At 36.5% G+C, this 23671-nt stretch overlaps 1 protein-coding gene across 1 annotated transcript in view; it reads right to left on the bottom strand.

Annotated features, from left to right (window-relative positions):
* The window catches only part of CEP290 (centrosomal protein 290), a 106480-nt gene that overhangs the window by 1403 nt on the left and 81406 nt on the right, over positions 1-23671 (bottom strand). The window contains exons 40-52 of the mRNA XM_077832587.1: positions 22152-22265; positions 19513-19658; positions 16375-16530; positions 15757-15880; positions 11632-11766; positions 10454-10540; positions 8801-8965; positions 8138-8260; positions 7500-7672; positions 6267-6408; positions 1980-2053; positions 1740-1843; positions 334-422 (exon numbers count right to left, since the gene is read on the bottom strand). Of these exons, the coding sequence (XP_077688713.1) occupies positions 334-422; positions 1740-1843; positions 1980-2053; positions 6267-6408; positions 7500-7672; positions 8138-8260; positions 8801-8965; positions 10454-10540; positions 11632-11766; positions 15757-15880; positions 16375-16530; positions 19513-19658; positions 22152-22265 (1632 nt within the window). The remainder of the gene's footprint in view (positions 1-333; positions 423-1739; positions 1844-1979; positions 2054-6266; positions 6409-7499; positions 7673-8137; positions 8261-8800; positions 8966-10453; positions 10541-11631; positions 11767-15756; positions 15881-16374; positions 16531-19512; positions 19659-22151; positions 22266-23671) is intronic.

Raw genomic sequence — 23671 nt, 5'->3', positions numbered from 1 at the left:
TTTTGTAAAAGTGGATGGGGCAAAGGAGTGGCAGTTACTGGCTACTGAAACATTTGGGGAGTGTGTGGGGGAGGCGGGGTGCAACAAGCTGGTAGAGTGTTTCAGTATTTTTAACAATGCCAATTTCCATCTGTCGTGCACTACATGCATGAATCCATAAAGTAGGGATGTACTATAAACTTGTTTTTGGAGAGTTTGTACTTTAAAGGTCATAAGTCTGGCCGTTATATAAGACCTCAACTCATGGGTGGATGTAATCTTGTTTCCTAGCTACCCATTAGTTCATAAGATAAGTGAACAATATCACCGTGGTGGTATCCATACACTACTCACTGTAAGTTGCTGTTTTTCCAGATCTGAGGCTTGCAGCTGTGTCTGGAGATCTACTATATCTACCATTAACTTGTCAATTCTGCCTTTCTCTAAAAAAAATAATCATATGAAAAGCACAAACTAGATTACTAAATTCAAGATACTGCAAATCAATTAAAATGTTTAACCTATTCATAACTATTATATTTAATAAGCAATACATGGTGGAGAACATTAAACCCAGTTACCCAATCCTGCAATGTCAAAAAGTCATCCCCAACACTATTCTGGTAGCTCCATCTACTTCACAACATAAGCTCTCAATGAAAAATATTAAGTGGCTAGTCTTTGTTGTGAAGTAAATGTTTTGATTGACTGAGTGCGCTGCTATCCTAATGAGTCTGCCTGAAACATAGCTCTGAGAGGTTTGATATGCCCCATTTTTTAAAAATTAGGTCTTATTAACCTTCGTTCCTGGTAAGTTTAAAGACCAACGTTGTTAATTTCACTCTGACAGCTGAATGTTTCTGCTGAAAGTTTTTTTTTTTTTTTTTAAATCCAGTGTGGCTGGCAGTGCTAGACTGTTAAATACAGAAGAAAGCAATTATGTCATTTACTCCACTGCATTTTCAATCCACAGTGCTCCTACCACTTCTCTTGAGACTATTCCAAAACTAAATAGATTTTACCATTATTGAGTTTCTATACCTAATTGTTTTAAAATTTAATCCAGCTATTTCTAATTATACCACAGGGCTCAGAGTGAATCATGAAGGAAGGGCAGCAGCTGTAAGGAAGGGGGAGCTATGGTAAATGTTCTTTAGATGAAAGGTGCTTTTTAAAATTAATTTAATACCATAGTTCCACTGTTACGCGCCCATTCTTAGTCTCTGTCCTGACACTTGTTAGTGGTTACAAGTAGTACTAAGTAGCTGTAAACTTGCTAGTGGATAGCCTAAAACAGGATTTCTGGTAGCAGTTGTATAATACATATACCACTGAAAACATGCAAAACCAGTGTTGCAATAGTTGTCCAACAGTTATCTGCTTCTAGTGTGTACAGAATCCTGATGTGTGCATCAGGAAACTATGTACATGTTTTCAAAAAGAAAAGGTATTCTCTTCAGCAACTGCTGTTAACATAATCACAAAATTACCATAAAATATCCTTTTCTGAAGATAAAAATATATTTGTAAAGGATCTAGCTTTTCACAAGTATTTCTTTTACAACAGAGTACCTGCAGCTTTACATAGGTGCTCAAAAATTGAAGGCCTTATTGTGTTCTTACTTACACTAGTTTTACACTGGTGTAATCTAATTTACTGTTACGGAATTACTCCCAACTCTCACTAGTGTAGTAAATGAGAGCAGCTCCAGCCCAAATTACTGAAAAATCCTTATACTTTGGATACTGAAAATGGCTACCGGCTGCAGAGCCTTCGCTTGCATTGGTGCCTGTTTGATGTCGGTAAGCCTCCACCTGGTGAGCTAGTTTTGCTTTTTCCTTCTCCAGTTGATTACTGGTTAATCTGTAAGACAATTAATTTGAAATATTGTGAAGAGTAAAAATTGCTCTGGGTATTCATATCTAAGAACGTCTTATTCTCATTTCTGTACATAGTGGAGCGGGGGTTCATATTTTAGGGATAATTCTTGGTACTTTACCTGAGAAGCTGAAGCTCTCTGGCAAGGCCTTGCTCTGTGCTAGCACCTTCAGGAAAGTGTTTGAGAAGCTCAATCTTAGGTTTAAAAGAAGTATAAGGAAAATGAGGACATTTTACATTTGAAAACAATACCTATAGTTACATTTACTAACTCAAAGCAACTCAACTTGAGAATACCATAGCTAAAGTAATACAGAGAAAGGAAAAACAGAAGCCTAGTAGCAGAGAGAACTGTAGTATTAATCTTAGAGAAAAGGTAAACTGAACTTTTAATTGGACAAACAAATAAATTGCAATATAAAAACTTTCAGATGCGCCTTTGTAGATGCTGGTAATTCCTATAAAGCATCTGAAGTTTTATCTATAAGCCTACTATAGTAAATATGATTAGTGCTTCAACTGCCTTGTAGGAAGGAACAGAAAATACATAGTAATCTAGATAAAGATCAAGGGCCAGATATACTAAGGTATTTATATGCATAAAGATGCAGATGGACACCTAGTGGGATTTACAAAAGTGTCAAAGTGAGTTAGGCCTAACCTCCTTAGGTGCTTTTTGAAAGTCCCACTAGGTGTCTGTCTGCATCTCTAGATGCCTAAATACCTTGAAGTTTGGCCCTAAGGACCTGATTATGTAAAAAAAAAATTTTAAAAATTAAATTAAGGTAAAATATTTTAATCTCTATGAATTCCACTATTTTAAAGTATTAAGTTTTGTATTGTTTGAAGGTGATCATAACTAACATCTTTTAAGCAATAAAAGCAGAGGACCTGATCATGTGATCCTTATTTTTGTTAGAAAAAATTACTCATGAGTAAAGGTTGTAGGATCAGGCCCATAGTCAGTAGTTGAGGAATTAGTGTCCTTTATCCTCACATACTATTCTCTCTGAGAGGTTTTGGGAGAAGGGAAGTGGTCAGGAGTCAGAAGGAGTTTTGAGCATTATCAAATATGGAAGAAAGCAAAGTAGAGCTGGCAGTGGATATGGGCAGCAATCAGTTAAAACAAGGCATTCAAAGAATCAGTCATATCAAACAGCACAATTGGCAAATCACCTAGATAAATGCAGTCAAATAATTAATTAGTTGAAAATATGGTAGTCAGTTGAAAACAATGGAAGATAAATGGGAAATTATCAGTTCAAATATAATCAGTCCAATAGGGGACTATACAGAGAAGTCAAGAATGCTGGGACAAAGTGGACGCACTCCCTTCAAGCTTTGATCCTGGATAGGCTAGATGCAGCTGAATGGAACCTTCCTGTGGCAGCGTGGGGCTTGCACAATATGGCCCTAGCAAGAGCTCTGACTGTGTGGCATGGCTCGCTAGTGGTGGCAGGTCAGAGGGAAGTAGGCTCATTGAGGTGACTACTATACTATTTGAGTGAGCCCTAAGATTCTCTTGGCATGGGAAGCCTGCAAGAGAGTAGGAGTGCTGGATACACTCACTGATCCAAAGAGACAGATACATCAAAGAGTTTCTCCTTTTCTTGAGATCCTTCAGACAGGATAAATAACAATTCTTTACTCTCAAAGTGCTGTTCGTCTGTAGATCTCAAGGTGCTTTACAAAGCAAGGCAAGTTGTATTATCCGAATTTTACAGAGGGGCAAACTGAAGTTTGGAGATAGAAAGTGACTTGCTCAAAATCTCACAGCAGGTAAGTGGTAAAGACAGGACGTGAACTCAGTTCTCTGGATTCAAGATAAGTCTACATTTACAGCATCATGTAGAGTACAGACACTGCACATGCAACTAGCATGGGTACAAATAGCAGTATTGATAGGGAGGTATGGATTAGGTGAGTAGAGTACCCTACATGCTTGAACTCCTACAGTATATATCCGGCCCATGAACTGAGGATATAAAATAAGGGACAGTGGTATCATAAGATCACCTCTCTCTCCTCCCCGACCTCTGAAGGCAACAAGAATGTTGGGGAAAAAAAAGACTGAACTGGGGAGACTGGTCCTAGGCTGAGCAGTATTAAGAACTGTGAACTGCTTATAGTGCCTAGTGGGTGAGATGAAACGGATTGATTCAACCAACCCTTGCTTAGTCTGATAAAGTTTAGGATTTAGAATGCGTGTTTACTTTTTATTTCTTAAGTATAAAGGTCAGAGATGGTTACGTAACACAATCATTTAAAAATCTATCTTTCTGTAGTGAATCAACTTATTTTAATGTTTAATCTTAACCAGTGAGTTTGTCCTAAGCGCTTGGGGGTGTCTGCTGAGATTATAAAGGCTAGAGCATGTCCACTATCCTTTGATAAAATGGCAAACTAATTAATAAGCTTGCATTGTTCAAGAGGGTCTTGAGCAGTGTAACATTTCTGGGGTGCAAGGCTGCGTCTGGGGGGAATTTGCTGATGTTTCCCTGTGTACAGTTCATGAGTGGCTTGGTGAGCACTCATGCAGTTTAGCTGGGTGTGTCTCTGCATATTTTTGGCTGAGTGATAGCACCTGGATGGGTTTGCTGCTTGTCACTAGCATAGCATTGGAAGAGACAGTCCTCTCTGAAGAGTTAAGGGGGTACAGGGTCCCACAGTTCCAGATTTTACCCTGAGGGTATGTCACAGATGTACAGCTACATGTATAGTACCTGTACTATATATTTCTGTAAGTGTAGGCATAGCCTCTGTCTTGTGTTCTATCCTTTGCATCACAGTGTACTCTTGACCGAAGTCACTGGAACATTTTGTCAGGAGCAGGGTATGAATGGAATGTTCAAAGGAAAGCATTTATACATGGGAATAGGTGGTGAGTTAGTACACTGTGGGGCCTAGCTCTCACACTACCTTACTATCAGGTTAAAACAACGCAGAGCTTGGGGAATTTTGCCAGTTTCTCCCCAATGAACTAAGGCCCAAGAACGAGAATTCTGCGCAGATGGTATCTTTCAAGGATGAAATCGTCAACAGGGAGAGAGTTTAGAGGTAGTATTTTAATTAAGCAAAACTTTCAAATCAGTATTTCCTAAATAAAGCCTTTGTCTTTCTGTGCTAGATATGTTATGAATACAGTGGTTTATATTTCAATTAGAATAGTTTTATTCCAGTTAGGACATTTTAATGAACATGCTCCTCAAATTAATTGTAATAGTCAATGATCTCATATACTTTTGCTTTTTGTACTGGGTATTTTAATCTATTGTTGCCTTGCCAAAGTGTTTATTCTTAATCTCGTCCACAATTTCTGTTCTGCTGGTATAGAGTTATGTTTGATGAAGGACAGCTGCAAACGTTATTTGAGACACACAAATAAATTGCAAAGTGTCTTGCTCCAGATTGTTGATAAAAAATTGCAAAGTTTACATACAGATCTCTGCTGATTTTGCCCCAGCCCAGTGTTCAGATTACTGACACGTATTCAAAAACTATAGCAAAGAAGAAAATAGCACTTAAACTTTAAAAATTACTCAAAATAAGTCACAGCTCTATGCATTCTGACAAACTTTTGATTCCTCACATAGTGCTGGAGAAATGGCATATACACATTAAAACCAAGACAAGCCTGGGACTAATCTTGGCAAATACAGTCCTGGGGCTAATTACGCTGGGACATTTAAAAGAACTCTGTGTCAAGACTCGTGGGCCAAAAATTTGACTCAACTTTTTTTTTTAAAGATATGATTGAAAAATATAAATTAATAAAAACTTGACAATGTATTAAATACACTTATAAGCATCTTTAGGTGCTTCATATACAGAATATAACATTAAACAGTTACAAGTAAAATGATAAAATGTCAAACTGAAAGCCTTCCTCATATACTGTGTGGGAGTCCACCCTCTGAACCAACCCATGAAAGCAAAAGTCTGAATAAGGAGACAGTTCTTGCACTATGCTCAGAAAGTCAAAGTCAACAAATAGCTTCTATTGAATGAGTTAGAAGGAAATTTTAAGGCATATTAAAACAACCATACCTACAGCTCAGCACTTATGAACAATACTACAGTGATAAATGTTTAGATGTGTATAGTGGAGGAAAATCTACCTCTGATTAACTCCATTTTAACATAAGTAAATCGGAAACAAAGTTGAGAGTTCATATCAGAAATTTAGGGTAAATTACATTATAGGGATTATCCCAATATTAAGCTTTATTAACCAAGGAAATTCACCATTAAGGTTAAATGTAAAAGAAATCCAAACATGCTTAAGTATGGAAATGTATAGTTAGGGTACGCAAATAATGAAACACACTATAACAACAAAACCTATGGACGTGTACAAGGGAAGAAAAATCTGCCTTTTATTATTATAGATAGGCTACGTTTTACTCACCTGTTCCTTCAAGTCTTGTGTGTGTTTTTCAATGTTGTGTTCACGTTCTGTTGCCTTTTGCAGTAGCTGTTTAAGATCAGTAATGCTTTGATTTTTTTTGGCAACATCAGTTTCCAGTTCTTTCATTTTAGTTTCATACATCCTGAAAACAGGAAAGAGAATTAAGGCCATTCTGCAAATACTATGCCTAGTCCAGAAAATATTTTTTCCCCATCCTGCAAACCCGACACACAGTCCAAAGGACTATCGCAAAAACGAACCCTTTGTAAAACAAAGATGGTGACCCTAGTAGAAGCGTGCGTGTGTGCGCTAAAAAGAGAATGTAGCTAAGCAGCAGGACAGGCTAGTCACACTGAGTATGTACGTATGGTCTCCAACAGGTACTTAGGGTGTACCCATCACCCTGTCTGTGCCACCGCAATTTCACTTTCCCATCCACTACAGGTAAAAGAATTGACTGGCTCCAGGCCCAACTGTTTACTGAAAACATTATCTGGGAAAGGTAGGCAGAAGGGTCTGTGTAAATTACCTTCTATCCACTCCAATCCTTTGTAGGATGCATGGGGTTCATCTACCATCATACTCCTGGTGTGGGGAAGGGGCTCCTCCCTCCTCTCAGACTATTGTTTTGTTATTTTGTGATGGTGTAATTTTGAAGCAGCATAACCCCTCTCTTTATACCTCTTCCCATTCACCATCACCACCAGAGTGCTATTAACAAGTCAAAGTCTGAGAAATTCAGGTCATAGACCTTTCAACACTTCTCTGGGTGACTGCTGTTTGATCAATTATGGAGGAATTTGCCTTCATGGTAGGATGCTAAGGAGCTTGCTTATCATGCTTAGCAAATACCACAAAATTATTCTTCAAAGCCCAGTTACGATATTCTGTAATAGTACAGGGCAGAATCTGGAAGGTAGTCCCCTCAGTTTAACAATCCAGCATTTTCAAGCTGCAAGGGAGGGTTCATTCTCAGAACAGGAGAAAGAGTTTCTGGAGCAGCAGAGACTAACAGGGTTTATGGACACATGACTGAGGACGCTACATGTCTGCTGGATCTGGGTTAGAAGTTTGTATATTGAACATATGTAATATAGTAAATTCGTCAATGATTGCTATGAGGTCAGTAAGAAATGCTTTACAAAAGGAACTGAGAACTATGATCATGAAAATATCATTCATTTAAAAATAAAGAAAACAAATCATTTTGCCTGTTTCATTCTCAGTTCCTACCTTGTTACAACAATTGATTTCCAGCTTTTGCTGTCAGCTCCTTCAAGTTGTGGACCTCTGCTTTCAGCAAAGTTTAACCTCTTAACAGTGTCCTCCAGTTCCACAGTCAACTTCTCATTTATTATCTCTATGTTTTTCTTTGCTATTCGTAGCTTCTCTGCAGTGTCAGCCTCCTGTTGTCCAATGAGGCACAAAATTACATACATTGTGGCGAAGTGCCTTCATGCTTCTTTTATCCAAAATACAGAACCTCACGCAGCATGGAACTCTATAAAATTACACTCAGAAATTGGATCTGTACTGATTCAGAAGGAAGAGTGCCACATACTAGATCATAAACACTATTTCCAATAGCATCTGGGTATTTCTTGGAGGTCTCCCATCCAAGACACTGACCTTAGTCAATTCTGCTTAGCCTTTGTGATCTAATAGGACTACAGCACAAATTGGTATGGTATCAAGAATATCATAAATACTATCTGTTATGTATTTAGGAAACCCGTCAAAATAGTATCTGAGCGCATACAGAACTGTAAATTCAATATTCAATATGTATACTTCCAGCCAAATTAAAAGAAAAGATGCTTAATATATCCAACAATTTCCTCAAATGGCTGGATGCTATCCTATAACCGTACTTTTTTCAGCTCTTTACGTAGTCTCTCATTTTCAGCAATGATTTTTTCCATGCCTCTGGTTTTTGATTCATAACGCATACTCAGCTGGCCACCCAGATGAAGTTTCATTTTTTCCATTTCAGACTAAATATTAAACAAAAAACAAAACAAAAATATGTATTTACACAACTTAGACTCTTTCGAGTTCTCATTTTGAATGTTACAGTTATCTAGCACATGCAGGTCCCAATTCAGCAAAGCACTTTAGCACGTTTATGTCTATATCTCAAATACATTAAAAGATATTTTGAATATCAAAATTTCCCTTAGAAATTTATCTCTGTCACAATAACTTGCATTACATTAAAATTCACATTTTGCTTTAGAAGTTACTCTATTCAGTTATTATTATGAAAGAATACAAAACATCGATTTTGTTTGGCGGGTTTAGTACTTTGTGGAGGAAGTGCATATGTAAAGCTTTGCTTCTGTGTGGTACAAAGTTCACATTTGTGATTTTTTTTAACTGAAGCAAATTTTTGTGCCAAATAATGTCAATAGGTTTGATTATACATACTACTGAAGATATTTATGTTTTAGGTGAAACACTATTATTCATCAGTTTTCCTAATTAATTTATATAGAAGTTGCTACAAAAAATAATAACGAATGATAAATCAGTACCTTTAGCCTCTCATTTTCAAGTTCAAGGCTAACTAGTTTCTCATTAGAGACAACTCCTGGGGCTTTTTTCAGATCTTCGTTTTCTCTCTGCACTTTCTCTACAACCTTTTTCATCAAACCAATGGTTTTTTCTAATTCTGGAATGGTCTTTCCACTTCTACCAGACTACACAGAAAAGACAGGGGAAAAAAAGAAAAGAAAAAAAAAAGCATAATGAAGTAAATGCTTGAAATTTTAAGTGAGATATCAAATGTGTCTGAAGTCTTGGTTTTTTTTAATCGCTTTGTTGTAAACACACAAAATATGGTAACTATAGTTCGGGATTATAGTTCTGAATCTGAAATTTGTTACCTGCAGGTGGAGGACACAAAGGAGCCCCACTGAAGTCAACAGGCACACATGAAGTCTGTCCATGCACAACAAATTGCAGGATTGGGGATCTAAATTTTTGTGTTATTAAAAGAACTGACACAACATTTATACATTTGGTATGTAAATACATTGTGCTATGAAAATTCTGCATTTATACATACATATTAGCACGGTTGCACTATGCTAATTCCTTTGGAATGCAACACTTGGCCAAGCAAATATGAAGTACTGCATTTCAGTGGATTATCTACTCCCCTTCCTACTTTATTAATATTTTATTAATGCAGGAAAAAAGAGGGAAGGGGAAAAGACTCTACATACAGTAAACTCCAATGTACAATCACTTCAGTAAATTAAGAGAATTTCACTGCTACTTTCCTCTTATCCAGTAAAGGAGGAGGCAGACCTTGTTGCTGCTGAAGTCAAGAAGTGAAGAAACAGTGGCATAGTGTAGGAGGTTAAAGGAATGTGGGGAATCCAGTTATGGCTCCCTGCAGCACTATGCTGACTCCTCTTTACTTCTTGGGAAGCCCAGGGAGCAACAATTGTGGAGGCAGCACACTTCACTCCCTGTACAGTGTAGGAGGCACAAGTGTGGCTCTTACAGTGTTTGCATCTTGTAAGCGTCTCACTTATGGTTTCATGAGATGTTGGCAATGGAGGAGCAATGTTTCTGCTGCAGCATTTGCTTTCTGGTCTTCTGAGGAATGAAGAAGGGTTTACTTCACACCATTACACTTGCAGTGTACTTGTACTGGTGTGAACGGAATTGAAGACTACATCAATCACTAACATAGGCTTGAGGTAAACTGAAGGTCCACTTATATAAGCCTCTTGTATATTAAAAAACAAAATATTTCTCTAATTACAGGTTCCACTTTCTAACAACCTAATCCCATTTGGTTAGCTCTACCAAAAGATTTTCAAATATAGAACGAAATATCATTTTGCATACACTTATGGCTATATTCTCATATTGGTGAAGAGACAGTTTTGCAGGTAACTGTTGTTAATCCAGGTGGCAGACTAAGGACCTGATCCTGCAAAGATTTAAGTAGGTTAGAAACTTTACTAACAGTAATAGCCAATTGACTAGTATCTTTGGTTCTTTGATTAAAGTACCAAGATAATAAAATAAGGAGAGGTAACTAAGTGTAAAAACTAACATTTCCCATCTTCTTTCGCTTGATGATAAACATTTCAGTTGTAATTAAACCTTACTAGTAATCTTGTGTATTTCAATCATTTAATTATTCTGAAAAACACAGTAGCATTACTCACCCCTCTAACACTGCCTAGCTTGCGCTCGACTTCTGCTTTCTCTTTTTTGAGAAGCTCACACATTTCTTTCAAGTCACCTACTTGGTCCTAAAGAATACAAATAATAACCATTTTATTTAAGCTTTACTCAATTAACAGGTGAATTTAAACTTTTTTAAATTACAAAAAATTTTCATCTTCAGTTAGTTTACTTTGAAAAACATTAAACAAAACCAAAAAATAAGTTCCCCCTTGCCATATAATTCATCACTTGCTACTAACCACCCAGGTTACAAAACCCATGCCCTCTAAATCTGCCCCCATATTTTATTCTTTAATGGAAACATTAAATAATGTTGGTATGCTGCTGATCTTCCATATTAAGTGCATTGTAAAGATCTTAAAAAAAACCCAAACAAAGAAATTATTAGAGAGTATGTGAGAGTTCTGCATGTTTTCTCATAATCTAAATTCTTAGGGTACAGCACAATCTAGCTTCAACTCATATTTTATAACCTAGGAATAAATAAAAAAAAACAAACAATACACACACCTTTGTTGATTTTTTCCCAAATTTCCCAGGAAAACTCTACCCTAGTAGGAGAGCTGTCAGTCTGAAATTGGATTGGTTTTTTTGGGCGACAGAGGGTGGGTCAGAAGTTGGGAAAGGGCCAGTTTGAAAACAGGGACTGTAATGGGAAGCTGGCTTCAACTACACTATGGAACAGCGACTATACCACTCCATAATTTATAACATAAAGGGACAAATTTAAAAGGGACCTCTTACCCAGGCACATTTAATTATTAATTTTTAAAATTTTCAAACATTTACGTATGATAAACTGCAGGTACATATTTAGGTCCCTACAATGGGCAGGACTCTGCACATGCACAACTCCATTGACTTTCAAGTGCCTCTCTGAGGCTGCAGGGTTCTACCCTTGTGGTACTTATTGCAGGAAAGGGGCTTTAGAGTCCACAGCTATAAGCAAATATGTTTACTTGAAAGACTAGGCCTTACAGGTGGCTTCTGAAATCTGCCCCCAGTGTATTTGGTTTTCTATATATTTACATCAAATGTATATAGTATGTATGGAATATGTATTAGTACAACAGAGTTCACAGAAGTTTGGTTTTTTTTAAATGTACATTTACATTCTCAATGAGCCTTTAAAATGTGTTATATGCTAAAAAAATACCTTTAATCTTGGCAGATCTTTATTAGCCTGCTCTAGCTGGAATCTTAGTTCAACATTTTCAGATGATAATCTCAAATTTTCTTTCTGAAGCTCCTGTTGTCTTTGACACTGATCATCTGATCCTATTCCTGACGTCTTAAGAAAGGGAAGGAACAGAATAAAATATTATTAAATGTTGAGGTATTAATCCTTACATTAGTTACACTGGATAAAGATCAATAATCTGGGCAATAACATTACATTCCATATTGAAACAAAGTGTTTATACAGCAAGATACCTTCTTATAGAGTTCACCCTTCAGTATTTTTTTACCACATTAAAGTTAAAAAAGCAGATAGAGAAAGCTAATGTGGACCTTTGACTCAACTTCTTCCTTTAATTCCTTTATGAACATTTTAAAAATTTGCTTTAATTAAGTGAAGTGAAGGTATAAAACAGTATAAACTTCTGTTCGGCAAAAATAAACACTGATTTTTGAAATCTCAAAATCTAGTAAGTGAAAAAATTCCAGGGTTCTAAACAGGGTTACTGTACTTGTGAATAGCATCTATTTTAGAGCCACCTTCTGATACATTTAGTCACACTGATAGCACTTCACACTATAATCAGTCCCCCACTGAAGTCAGATCATTCAGACTCAAGTGTATCTCAACAGGAAAAGGGTATCTGAATCTGGTCCCCAGTAATACCTAGCTTTTATACATCACTTTTCATCTATAGATCTTAATAAAGGAGGCAAGCATTATTATCCGTATTTTCACAAAGGGGAAACAGACACAGAGGTGAAGTGATTTGCCCAAGGTCACCCAGAGCATCAGTGGCAGAGCCAGGAATAGAAGCCAGGTCCTTTGAGTACCAGTCCACTACTGTGACTACTAGACCATACTGTAACTATCCATCTAGGTATTTTGTATCAAATTCATTACCACAGAATTTGAGCACTGAGTAAGATGAACAAATGCAATAATTAATAAAAGATACATGTAATTATTTCTTGTATACTTTTACAGAGACTCAACTTTGAAACAGCTATAAATTGTCACTAGCCAAGAGACTCTGTTAGTATAATTTATGCGAAGTTAGTCTCAGAAGAAAAAGAAAAATCCCAAGAACCTTTTCTCTTTTTCAACAGGATCAAACTGCTTGGATTAAAAAAACCAAAAAAAACCTAAAAAAATCTGAACAAGGAAACAAAAAACTCCACATTTGGCCCCATTCTGCAAATATGTGCAAGGATCTTACTCTCACAAGATTACAACATGAGTAGAGATAAGGCAGTAAAAACTAAGGATGGTCTCCCTTGAAATAAATATAAAATAAAAACAGAAACCTGCAAAAATAAAATAAAGAAACTCTGATAATTTCACAAATAATAAGAATTAAGTTCACCAATAAAAACATGGGGGAATAAAGTAACTGCCTCACTAGTAAAATATATTCTCTCTAATAAATATAAAAGATATTGTCACAACACACACTGCTAAAGAAGCACAAAGCAGGAAGATAATAAAAAAACTAAATACATATCAGGAAACAAACTATTCTACAATAAACATTTTAGTCTATATAATTTATACATACAAACAATGCAGCTAATAGGGAAATGAAGGATTAAAGAACTGCTATAGTGCCAAACCTGGGGCATTTCACAAAGTCCTGGGGTTTGTTCAGTCCCCTCTGTAGCAGGTTGGTGATTTCCACTTGTATCTTCTTCAGTGTGTTTATCCACTCCATTATTAATTTTTAAATTTTCTGGCTCATAACCATTAGGTTGATTAGAAGGCTCCCCTGAATCAGACTGATTGCAGCTCATTGCATCAGCACAAGATTCTGCTCTACTTCCTTCATTGTTATTAGTTGATTGCTTGCATACTTTTTGCTTCCCTTCTTTCTCTCCATCATGTTCTTCATTAACTTCACCCTCTTCAGGGCCTGTTACATTTTCTTGGTCATCACTGATACCCTCGTCATCCGCTTCAGTTTTCAGAGAGCTACTCCTTTTGCCTTTTGATCCTACCCTAGAATTATTTGAATTCGCATGTTTTTCATAATGTTCAGGTTCCTGTTCTGGAGTTAATTCAGTAATTGCATCTCCAGCAGCCTGATGGCATTGATCAGTAATGTTTGCACCCTCATCTATTCCACTGCCACCTGTAATACTAATAGTGGGTTGGTGTTTTACTTTGCCCTTAGTTGAAGCAGTTTTCTTCCATGGATATTTCAAATGCTTGTATTTACTGACATTGTTAGCAAAAGAGGAATTAATCAATGCAGCTGTGTCATATGCAGCACTCTGTTTGAAGCAGAAGAAAAGAGTAATAAAGCATGAAAAGAAAAGAGGTAGACAGTAAAAGCAATAAGACAGCACACCTATATATAACATCATGTCCACTTGTGGCAGGTTTAATAAGAATCAGATAATTTGACATTAGGAATACAGAGAACCGTGTGTGTAAGAGACCGTGTAGCCAAAACCAAGCTCATTATCTCCTCCCCAATTTTCCATGCTGTGGACAACACAGCATCCTCCCAGTCTCTCAAAGCTGGATAATCGTTGACTCCTTGTCTTCTCCCTACACATTTAGGGTGTTAACAATAGTGCTGTTTCTATTTGCAGAACATTTAAAAGAGCTGGAGCTTCTTCTCTATCCTAAATACTAAAAATACTCTTGTTTATGCATGGTCAGTGTGTCACAGACATGCCCAAGCATGCGCTGTCAGGTGCATGACATCTGTGTCCAACCATTTTCTTGATATTACACAGACAGGGGTCTTGTGTGGTCTCTGCTGAAAGCAAAGAACTACCTGACTGTCGTGTTTATTACAAGATGTTTGTATGGTAAACAATTTTAGAGTGATATAATCTGTAGGATATTGTGTTCCAAATCTGTTGTGAGTGAAACCTATCACCTGTGGAGTGGGAGTCTGACAGCAGACTCAAGCAATATAAGAAAAATGAACATTCATGGAGACAGCCTATGGTTACTGTCAGGACTAGATGAAGGCTGGAGATTTGCAAAGACAAATGAACCCCGAGAGAGTTCTGAGAAGAGGGGGCCCTCTTGGTTAAGAGACAACCGCCTACTGTAAAAGAACGGGAGAAACGGCCCTAGCGGTTATCCATTATAGGAGAAAACTGACATCAGGAAGCAGAGGTCTTATGAACGGTGAATCCCAGCTTTATGGGCTGGACAAGACTGAAAGACTGACCATTGGATGCGAAATACCTTATTTAGACAGGAAAGTAACTTGTTAATAAGTATAGACTACAGATTGTGGTTTTTGTTTTTAATTTTACCTGTAAGGAGAGGTTACTCATCTTGTGCAATAGCTGGAATTCTTCAAGACGTGTCCGTAGGGGTGCAAGCCCAACAGAGGGAGGGCTGCAGCCACTCCGCCCTTTATGCCCTTACAAGGAAGCACAGGGCACATGTACAGCCCTGGCAGACATTGCTATTAAAAAAAAAAAAATCTGATCTTGCGCACGAGGTGCACGCACACGAACAGTGGGATCCACACTTATACACATTCAAAGAAGAATAATTTATTTCCAACAGCCACAGCCAGCTTTGTATCTTCTTCCATGCTGTGCCCTAAACTGTCCTCCATCTTATTGTGCCAGTTCCCTGTTCTATTCAAAAGGAAATCCCTCCTAAACAAGCATTTCTGTGAGGCTCCAAACACTAGCCAATGCTAGGTAATAAATAATGAAAGGGGGAAAAAAAAAAAACACCCCTACATTAAGCCAAGACCTTCTTCTGAGTCTCCCAGTGTGTCTTGCCTTTATATGTCTTTTAGACTGTAAGACCTCTGAGGTAGAGAGTGTCTGTCCTCTCTGTTTATAGCACTAAGCACATCTTTCTTCCTTCTAACCACATAATGTTTATGAAAAACAGTAACACATTTTAGTTCTTAGAATTTAAAAAAAAAAAAATGCTAAACATTATTGCCATAAGGTTAATAAAGGAGAAAAAAGTTAATTTTTTCAGATGCTGTATTGGATGATTGCAACCTAAAATAAAATGGACCAAATAATACAGAATAATAGATGGATGATAAATATGTCCTTGAGCAGGAGATGCATTCAATTTTCAATTTGGGTAATAACAAAGTTGGTTGCTTACCGAAGGTCTTGAAAATGTGTCTCTTGAAAACTGCCTTTCCAATGCATGAAGCTTTTCCTGCAAATATTGATTTTTTAAATGTAACTCTTCTACCACAGAATCTCGTGGGAGAGCTTGTTGTGTTCTGTATCAAAAATAAAGAAGTGAACGTTTGTTATTAATGCAGGAAAGCATCCTTTAATGTAAATCAAGTATGGACTTCTGCTTTCCTAGACTGAAGATTTTACTATCTTGTGTTAGATAAATGTAGCTATACTAAATCAATTTTATTTATATAAACTGAATTAAATAAACACCATAATCCAGGAATTTGGCATAGTATTCAGCCTTAAGAAGTCCTAAGAGTCTATATTCTCTTGATGTTTATGTGAAATTTCTGTTACCAATAATGGTGCATTATGCATATACACTGAAAATGTAACAGGTTTCCAAAACTTGAGAGAAAAAAAACTAGAGCTAAGGTGTTATAGTTGAACTAACGACAACTGTGTTTTCACTTTTATGCACAGGGAGCCAGCTTCTGTGAATTAATTCCTTGAAGAATAAACCCAAAATGTATTTAAGGGGAAAAATTGTAAGCTTTCCAAATGGGGTCTCTCCTTTTGAAACAACTCTTACCTCATATGAGCAATTTCATTTTCTAAGTCTATATTCCGTTTTCTTAGTTCTTCCAGCTCTTTCTCTGACTCTGACGCCCGCACTCCCACAACATGGTCAACAGTAATACTGCTGGTCTTGAGTTTCTTTTGTAAAGCAATTTTCTCTTTATCAGCTCTGCAACATTCAATTTGTTTTTACTAAAATCTTGGTACATTTGTTTACCAATCTGCTTCATCTGAAAGTGAACAGTATTTCATTCGAAAGATTCTAGACCTGCAATCCAATTGCTCATTGAACGTTTCTTGATATAAATGACCTTAAAAATGGACATTTTTCTAGTTTCTCATAAAAGAATATTGAGTGAATATTGTACATTTCACAAATCACTTGCAGGTTTTGCTTAAGCATTAATATTTTATATTTATGTAACCCTTTACAAAAACAGAAAGCCTAAGTAAAGCACAGCTAGTGAAAGGAATTTACAAATTTATATAATTCTTGTTATTCTTTTGTTACTTTTAATCTCTTGAATTCTAGGTCAGTGAAAATTTTTCTCTGACTACATTGAAAACATGGTTAAATGAAATAAACACATCTTTTCTGGAGTTTTGCTGAAAAAGTCTTGGTCATCACAATGCTGGAGGTGTCAGAACACTGCAGATTAACACAGCTGCTAATTCTAGCAGTCTGATGAAACTAAACATAAGAAAAGTCTGTCCTCACCTGCAGCTGGTGCTTCTTTGACTGTGCTAAAAACAAATTATTAATAGGGCTGTCGATTAATCACAGTTAACTCACACGATTAACTCAAAAACATTCATCACAATTAAAAAAAATAATAGTGATTAATCACAGTTTTAATTGTGCTATTAAACAATAGAATACCAACTGAAATTTATTAAATATCTTGGATGTTTTTCTACATTTTCATATATATTGTATTCTGTGTTGTAATTGAAATCGAAGTGTATACTATTTTTATTACAAATATTTTCACTGTAAAAATGATAAAAGAAATAGTATTTCTCATTTCACCTCATACAAGTACTGTAGTGCAATCTCTTTGTTGTGAAAGTGCAACTTACAAATGTAGATTTTTTTTGTTACATAACTGCATGCAAAAACAAAACAATGTAAAACTTCAGGGCCTACAAGTCCACTCAGTCCTACTTCTTGTTCCACCAATCACTAAGACAAACATAGGAGATAATGCTGTCCTCTTCTTATTACAATGTCACCAGAAAGTGAGAACAGGCATTTGCATGGCACTGCTGTATCCAACACTGCAAGGTATTTACGTGCCAGATACGCTGAACATTCGTGTGCCCCTTCATGCTTCGGCCACCATTCCGGAGGACATGCTTCCATGCTAATGACACTCATTAAAAAAATACTGCATTTGTGACTGAACTCCTTGGGGGAGAATTGTATGTTCCCTGCTTTGTTTTACCTGCATTCTGCCATATATTTCATATTATAGCAGTCTCGGATGACGACCCAGCACATGTTGTTTATTTTAAGGACACTTTCACTGCAGATTCCACAAAATGCAAAGAAGTTACCAATGTGAGATTTCTAAAGATAGCTACAGCACTTGACCCAAGGTTTAAGAATCTGAAGTGACTTCCAAAATCTGAGAGGGACAAGGCGTGGAGCATGCTTTCAGAAGTCTTAAAAGAGCAACACTCCGATGAGGAAACTACAGAACCCAAACCACCAAAAAAGAAAATCAACCTTCTGCTGGTGGCATCTGACTCAGATAATGAAAATGAACAGGTATCTGTCTGCACTGCTGTCATAAATATAAAGGGAAGGGTAAACACCTTTAAAATCCCTCCTGGCCAGAGGAAAAACCTTTCACCTGTAAAAGGTTAAGAAGACAGGATAACCTCGCTGGCACCTGACCAAAATGACGAATGAGGAGACAAGATACTTTCAAAGTTGGGGGTGGGGAGGGAAACAAAGGTTCTCTCTCTCTCTCTGTGTTGTTTTTTGCCAGGAACAGAAAAGAAATGGAGTCTTTGAACTTAGTAAGTAATCTAGTTAGATATGTGTTAGATTCTGTTTTGTTTAAATGGCTGATAAAATAAGTTGTGCTGAATAGAATGTATATTACTGTTTTTGTGTCTTTTTGTAACTTAAGGTTTTGCCTAGAGGGATTCTCTATGTTTTGAATCTGATTACCCTGTAAGGTATTTACCATCCTGATTTTACAGAGGTGATTCTTTTACTTTTTCTTCAATTAAAAGTAAGGTGTTTACCCTTCCCTTTATATTTATGACAACTGCTTTGGATTGTTATCAAGCAGAACCAGTCACCCAGCATGGATACATGTCCCCTGGAATGGCGGTTGAAGCATGAGGGACATATGAATCTTTAGTGCATCTGCCATGTAAATATCTTGCGACGCCGGCTACAACAGTGCCATGAAAATGCCTGTTCTCACTTTCAGGTGACATCGTAAACAAGAAGCGGGCAGCATTATGTCCTGCAAATGTAAACAAACTTGTTTGTCTGAGCGATTGACTGAACAAGAACTTGCAAGCTCTAAAATTTTACATTGTTTTATTTTTGAATGCAGGTTGTTTTTTTAACATAATTCTACATTTGTAACTTCAAATTTCACGATAAAGAGACTGCACTACAGTACTTGTATTAGGTGAACTAAAGAATACTATTTCTTTTGTTTTTATACAGTGCAAATACTTGTAAACAAAAATAAATATAAAGTGAGCACTGTACACTTACTATTCCGTATTGTAATTGAAATCAATATATTTGAAAATGTGGAAAACATCCAAAAATATTTAAAAATGGTATTCTATTAACAGTGCAATTAATTGTGATTAATTTTTTAAATTGCTTGACAGCCCTAATTATTAATAGAGAACTTAGAAACAGTCTTTGAGCAAAACTAATTTAATTAGTAAAATAATGTCAGCTCCTACAGAAAACAGGATACTAGAATAGCTAGAAACATAAAGGCAGCTTGCTGCTTGAAAATAAGCTAACCCTTGTAGTCTCAACAGGAATGTAAATTGTAAATTATATTTTTTTAATATAATAAAACTGTTGCAATATTTTTGTAACCAACAAACCAAGTTTTCTTTATTTTTATCATCAGTTTAGAAATATGTCTAATTAAAATCAACTCACTTGGAATAAAGTTCCTTTAATGTACTGAACTGTTTTGTTAAAGCGTCCATTTCCTTCTCCTTTTCTTTTAGTTTGTTCCGCATCCCTTCCATTCTGGCTTGCCATTTTTTACCCTCTTCCCACCTAGCTATTTCTTCTCTAGAGCTCTGTAAAACATTCAAAAAGAAGTAACATTTCCTTTTGGTCTAGTTTAACACCACAGAACAAGAAACAAGTTAGACTAGCACTATTTGATTAAAAGTTCCTGTTTCAAAATTTTAAACAAAAATAGATGTTTAAATATAGCAATTATTAGGAGGTGATTGGTGCATATACTGTGTGTTATGAAATCTGATGCACAACCTGGTATATCTGAATGCTACCAGAGAATCGTTCTGTAAAATTAAACATTCACTTTACAAGGAAGGACTGAAACATTTTTATGAAATCCAAAGTTAGGGATGCTTACACAATATATTCTCCCACTTTGAAACAAGTTAATGGAAGACAGGAGAAAAGATCATGATGTTATTCTGTTCTAATTATAATATCTACAGCAGACCTCTCTTTCCTCCTCCAACTCACCAAGAGCTCAGACACCCCTGCAGTAACATAGTTGCTGGTCCAGTGGTGATTTTAAACTCACTTTCTGTCATAGAAAAATGAATTTCTATTTAATAGTCCCAATTCAGTTTTTATAACAGAAAATGAGGTAAGATTTTATGACAAATGGTTATTGAAAAAGCTAAGCTAAAGTTTTTTTTTACAGGTGGCAATGAAGTTTTTTGTCCTGGAGTCCCTCACCTCCCTTAGGTGATCCTCTCTCCTTTCTTTTCCACATCCACTTTAAACTTTTACTGTTACCTACAAAAACAAATTGGGATCTGATTCAGAAGAAAGCAGGGGGGTGGGGGTTGATTATTTTTCCTAGCATTTAATAGGATTTAGTATTTTATTTGGGTCATGAGATCCCAGCTGTGCAATGTTGAGAGTTGGTGGATAGCTGTCCTAGCACAAAAAAGATCAAAGTGATTACCTGGAGCATGTCTTTTGAAAATCAGTGAACTGGATTCAGTGAATCAGATTTCATAGTGAGAAACAAAATCCTGAAACCTTAACTGTGGAGTCAGGAGTGTAAGTGGTTATTTAGCAACCGAAACAGTGATCCCCTATGATAAAGCCCCTACCCCCTGCAAAATTCAAAGTTATGACCAACGTTCCAATCCTGCGGAAACGTGTGCATGTGATGTGCATATGTCATTGCAGAATTGGCCACCAAGACTGAATCGGAAAGTGATGTTGAATAATATCAAACAGCATAAAATGTCTAGAAAAGTTAGGTATAATTTGCATTAGTTTGGATCAACCACTTCAATTACTTGTTGGAAATTTATTCTTCCACTGATTAATAATCCTCTCGCTACAAACATGTATAAGTAATTTCAAGAACTAAAAACATTCTTTACCATGAGGCTGGCAAAAGAGAAATAATTGTAAGAACTCAAAGTGGTTTTATACCCAAGATTCAGTCTGCAGAACCAATACGTAACATACATAAATATCTGCTCTGCATAGGCACACCCTTACTCCTTAAGAAACTCCCACTCAAGTCAATGGGCCACGGCATGGATACAAGGAACTACATACAGACAAAAAACAATGAGGAGTTCTTGTTTTTGCTGATACAGACTAACAAGGTTACCACCCTGAAACTTATATACAGACAGTCTCGCTGAATTCAATGGAATTCCATTTGAGAGTAGGGATCTAGCTGCATGGACTTAGTTGCAGGACCAGGGTCTAAGTATATTTGTTATTTTTAATTCCATACATACATATGTAGAACATTTACAAATACATTAATGCTATGGAAATTAAAATAAAACAAATTTATATATATATATATACACATTTGTTTTATTTTATACACACACACACACACATCCATAGTACAAGACAAAAATACATCTCAAACACTAGCAATTTACGTACAGTGCCTCAAACTTATCTAATGGGAATTGTAAGCTCTTGCTTAAAATCATCTTGAATATTTAAAATGACACTGAATGCAGTTTGAGAACAAAACATGTATTTTGCTCCAGTCTGCTTTACTACGTACCAAGACAAGACACTAATCTGCTACCATAACAGCAGAAAACAAACAAGAGACTGAACAAACTCATCCTTCGCCAGTCAGAATCTATCATCTGCAGAGATATCCATTAGGAAATGTATCTTTTTGAAGGGACACCATCCATTTAAAAAAAAAAAAAATCAATTTTTTGTCTCAAAATGCTTTTAAACTGCTATACTTACAAGCAACACCATAGGCTGCTACCATTGAAAGAAATTGTTTTTCAGTTTCTTTACTTTATGAATTCGACAACACTTTATATGTAGTTAGTTACTGTTATCTTGTACAGTCGAGTCAGTTTCCTAAATTTTTTGTACAGATTTTGTATTCAGCAAGAAGGGAAGGGAAAATATTAATAAAATATAGGAATATGTGATTATAACATCAGAAAAATTGGTAAGGGGAATCAGGAGCAGGTGAAATTTCTGAAGCCACTTCTGATTTGTTGTTTTTCTTAAACTGGGTAGATTTCAAGTTGATGGTGTCCCTTTCAATACCACAAATTAAATGATGCTTCGTCACATACCTTGTCTTCTTTTAAACTTTTCTTTTCTACCTCCTCACTCTTTTCAACTTCACTTTCAAGCTTTTTAATCTTTTTCTGAAGTTCATCAATACATTTTTGTTCATCAGCTTTGCTCTGAAAAATTATGATTATCTTTACAGCTTAATGATCATCATTTAGATACTTTCCTACTTTTTTCCCCACTGGGATAAATATAGAAACTAAATATTGACTAATTTATTCATTTTAACAGAAGTGCTTTGAACAAATGGTACAATTTAGGTTATAAAGTGTCTCTTTAAAGATTACAACTACTATTTAAGTGTTAGATTGTTACTTCGTATTCTGTCATGAGTAATGGACTCAAAAAATGTTTAACTATTGCTGTTTTAAATTTAATAAGGGTTAGGTATTAAATTGCTGTAAATTACTATGACTCTTTTGAAACAGATAAGTTCACACAACTTGGTTTAAAGCAGTGGTTCTCAAAGCTGGTCCGCTGCTTGTTCAGGAAAAGCCCCTGGCGCGCCATACTGGTTTGTTTACCTGCCGTGTGCGCAGGTTCGGCTGATCACGGCTCCCGCTGGCCACGGTTCGCTGCTACAGGCCAATGGGGGCTGTGGCAAGCGGCGTGGGCCAAGGGATGTGCTGGCCACCCTTCCTGCAGCCCCGATTGGCCTGGAGCTGCGAACCACGGCCAGTGGGAGCCGCGATCGGCTGAACCTGCGGACGTGGCAGGTAAACAAACCGGTGCGGCGCGCCAGGGGCTTTCCCTTAACAAGTGGTAGACAGGCTTTGAGAACCACTGGATTAAAGGACACATACCTGAGAATTTAATAGTATGTGAAATCTCTACTTGCAAATTTAGAAATGAAAAAAGAATGGATACTTAGACAGAAAAACTGTTACTTAGAACTATTTTTCTACAGAGCACAGACAATATACAGACTTTTTAAACATTTTAAGACCATGGTCATTTGACAAAAATAAACTAGTACTAGTACTTTCTGCTTAAATTTATGAGAGGAATCCAACTGGAGACTGCTGGGAACTGCATTACCAGTAGCAAAAAATGATCTACTACATATAGCTTGTATTGAGAAGAGGAGAATAGAAGAGAGTAAATAAAATGTCAGGTCCTAGAAAAACAGTATGTCCATGGAGGGAATACGTAATTGAAGTTGTGGATTGACCAGGGCACGTACAAAAACAAAACAAAGACAAAGGGAAATATTTAAAGCGGACTGCAACTTTGTTAATTTTTAATTAACTGTAACTGGAGGTTGAAGCTAAACCCTCTCAGAAAACCACAAAGCATTTACTTGGGTCTAGTATGGTATTAAATGATCTCATTACCATATAACTAATACCTAGGGTTGGACCTTTTCAGCCTATACACCTCGGTTTTAGCTCACCTTTGAATCTTCTTGACCTCCTACAGCGAGACGAAAGGAGAGTCCCCTCAGTTTGCAATAACTTAAGGTCTCCCCTTCTTCATACAGGCTGTGAGTTCTACAAGCCATCTCCTGGGTCTTTCATTC

Source organism: Eretmochelys imbricata, chromosome 1 (genome assembly GCF_965152235.1).
Source record: "Eretmochelys imbricata isolate rEreImb1 chromosome 1, rEreImb1.hap1, whole genome shotgun sequence".
Taxonomy (NCBI): Eukaryota; Metazoa; Chordata; order Testudines; family Cheloniidae; genus Eretmochelys; species Eretmochelys imbricata.
This window is presented reverse-complemented; position numbering and strand designations above follow the sequence as displayed.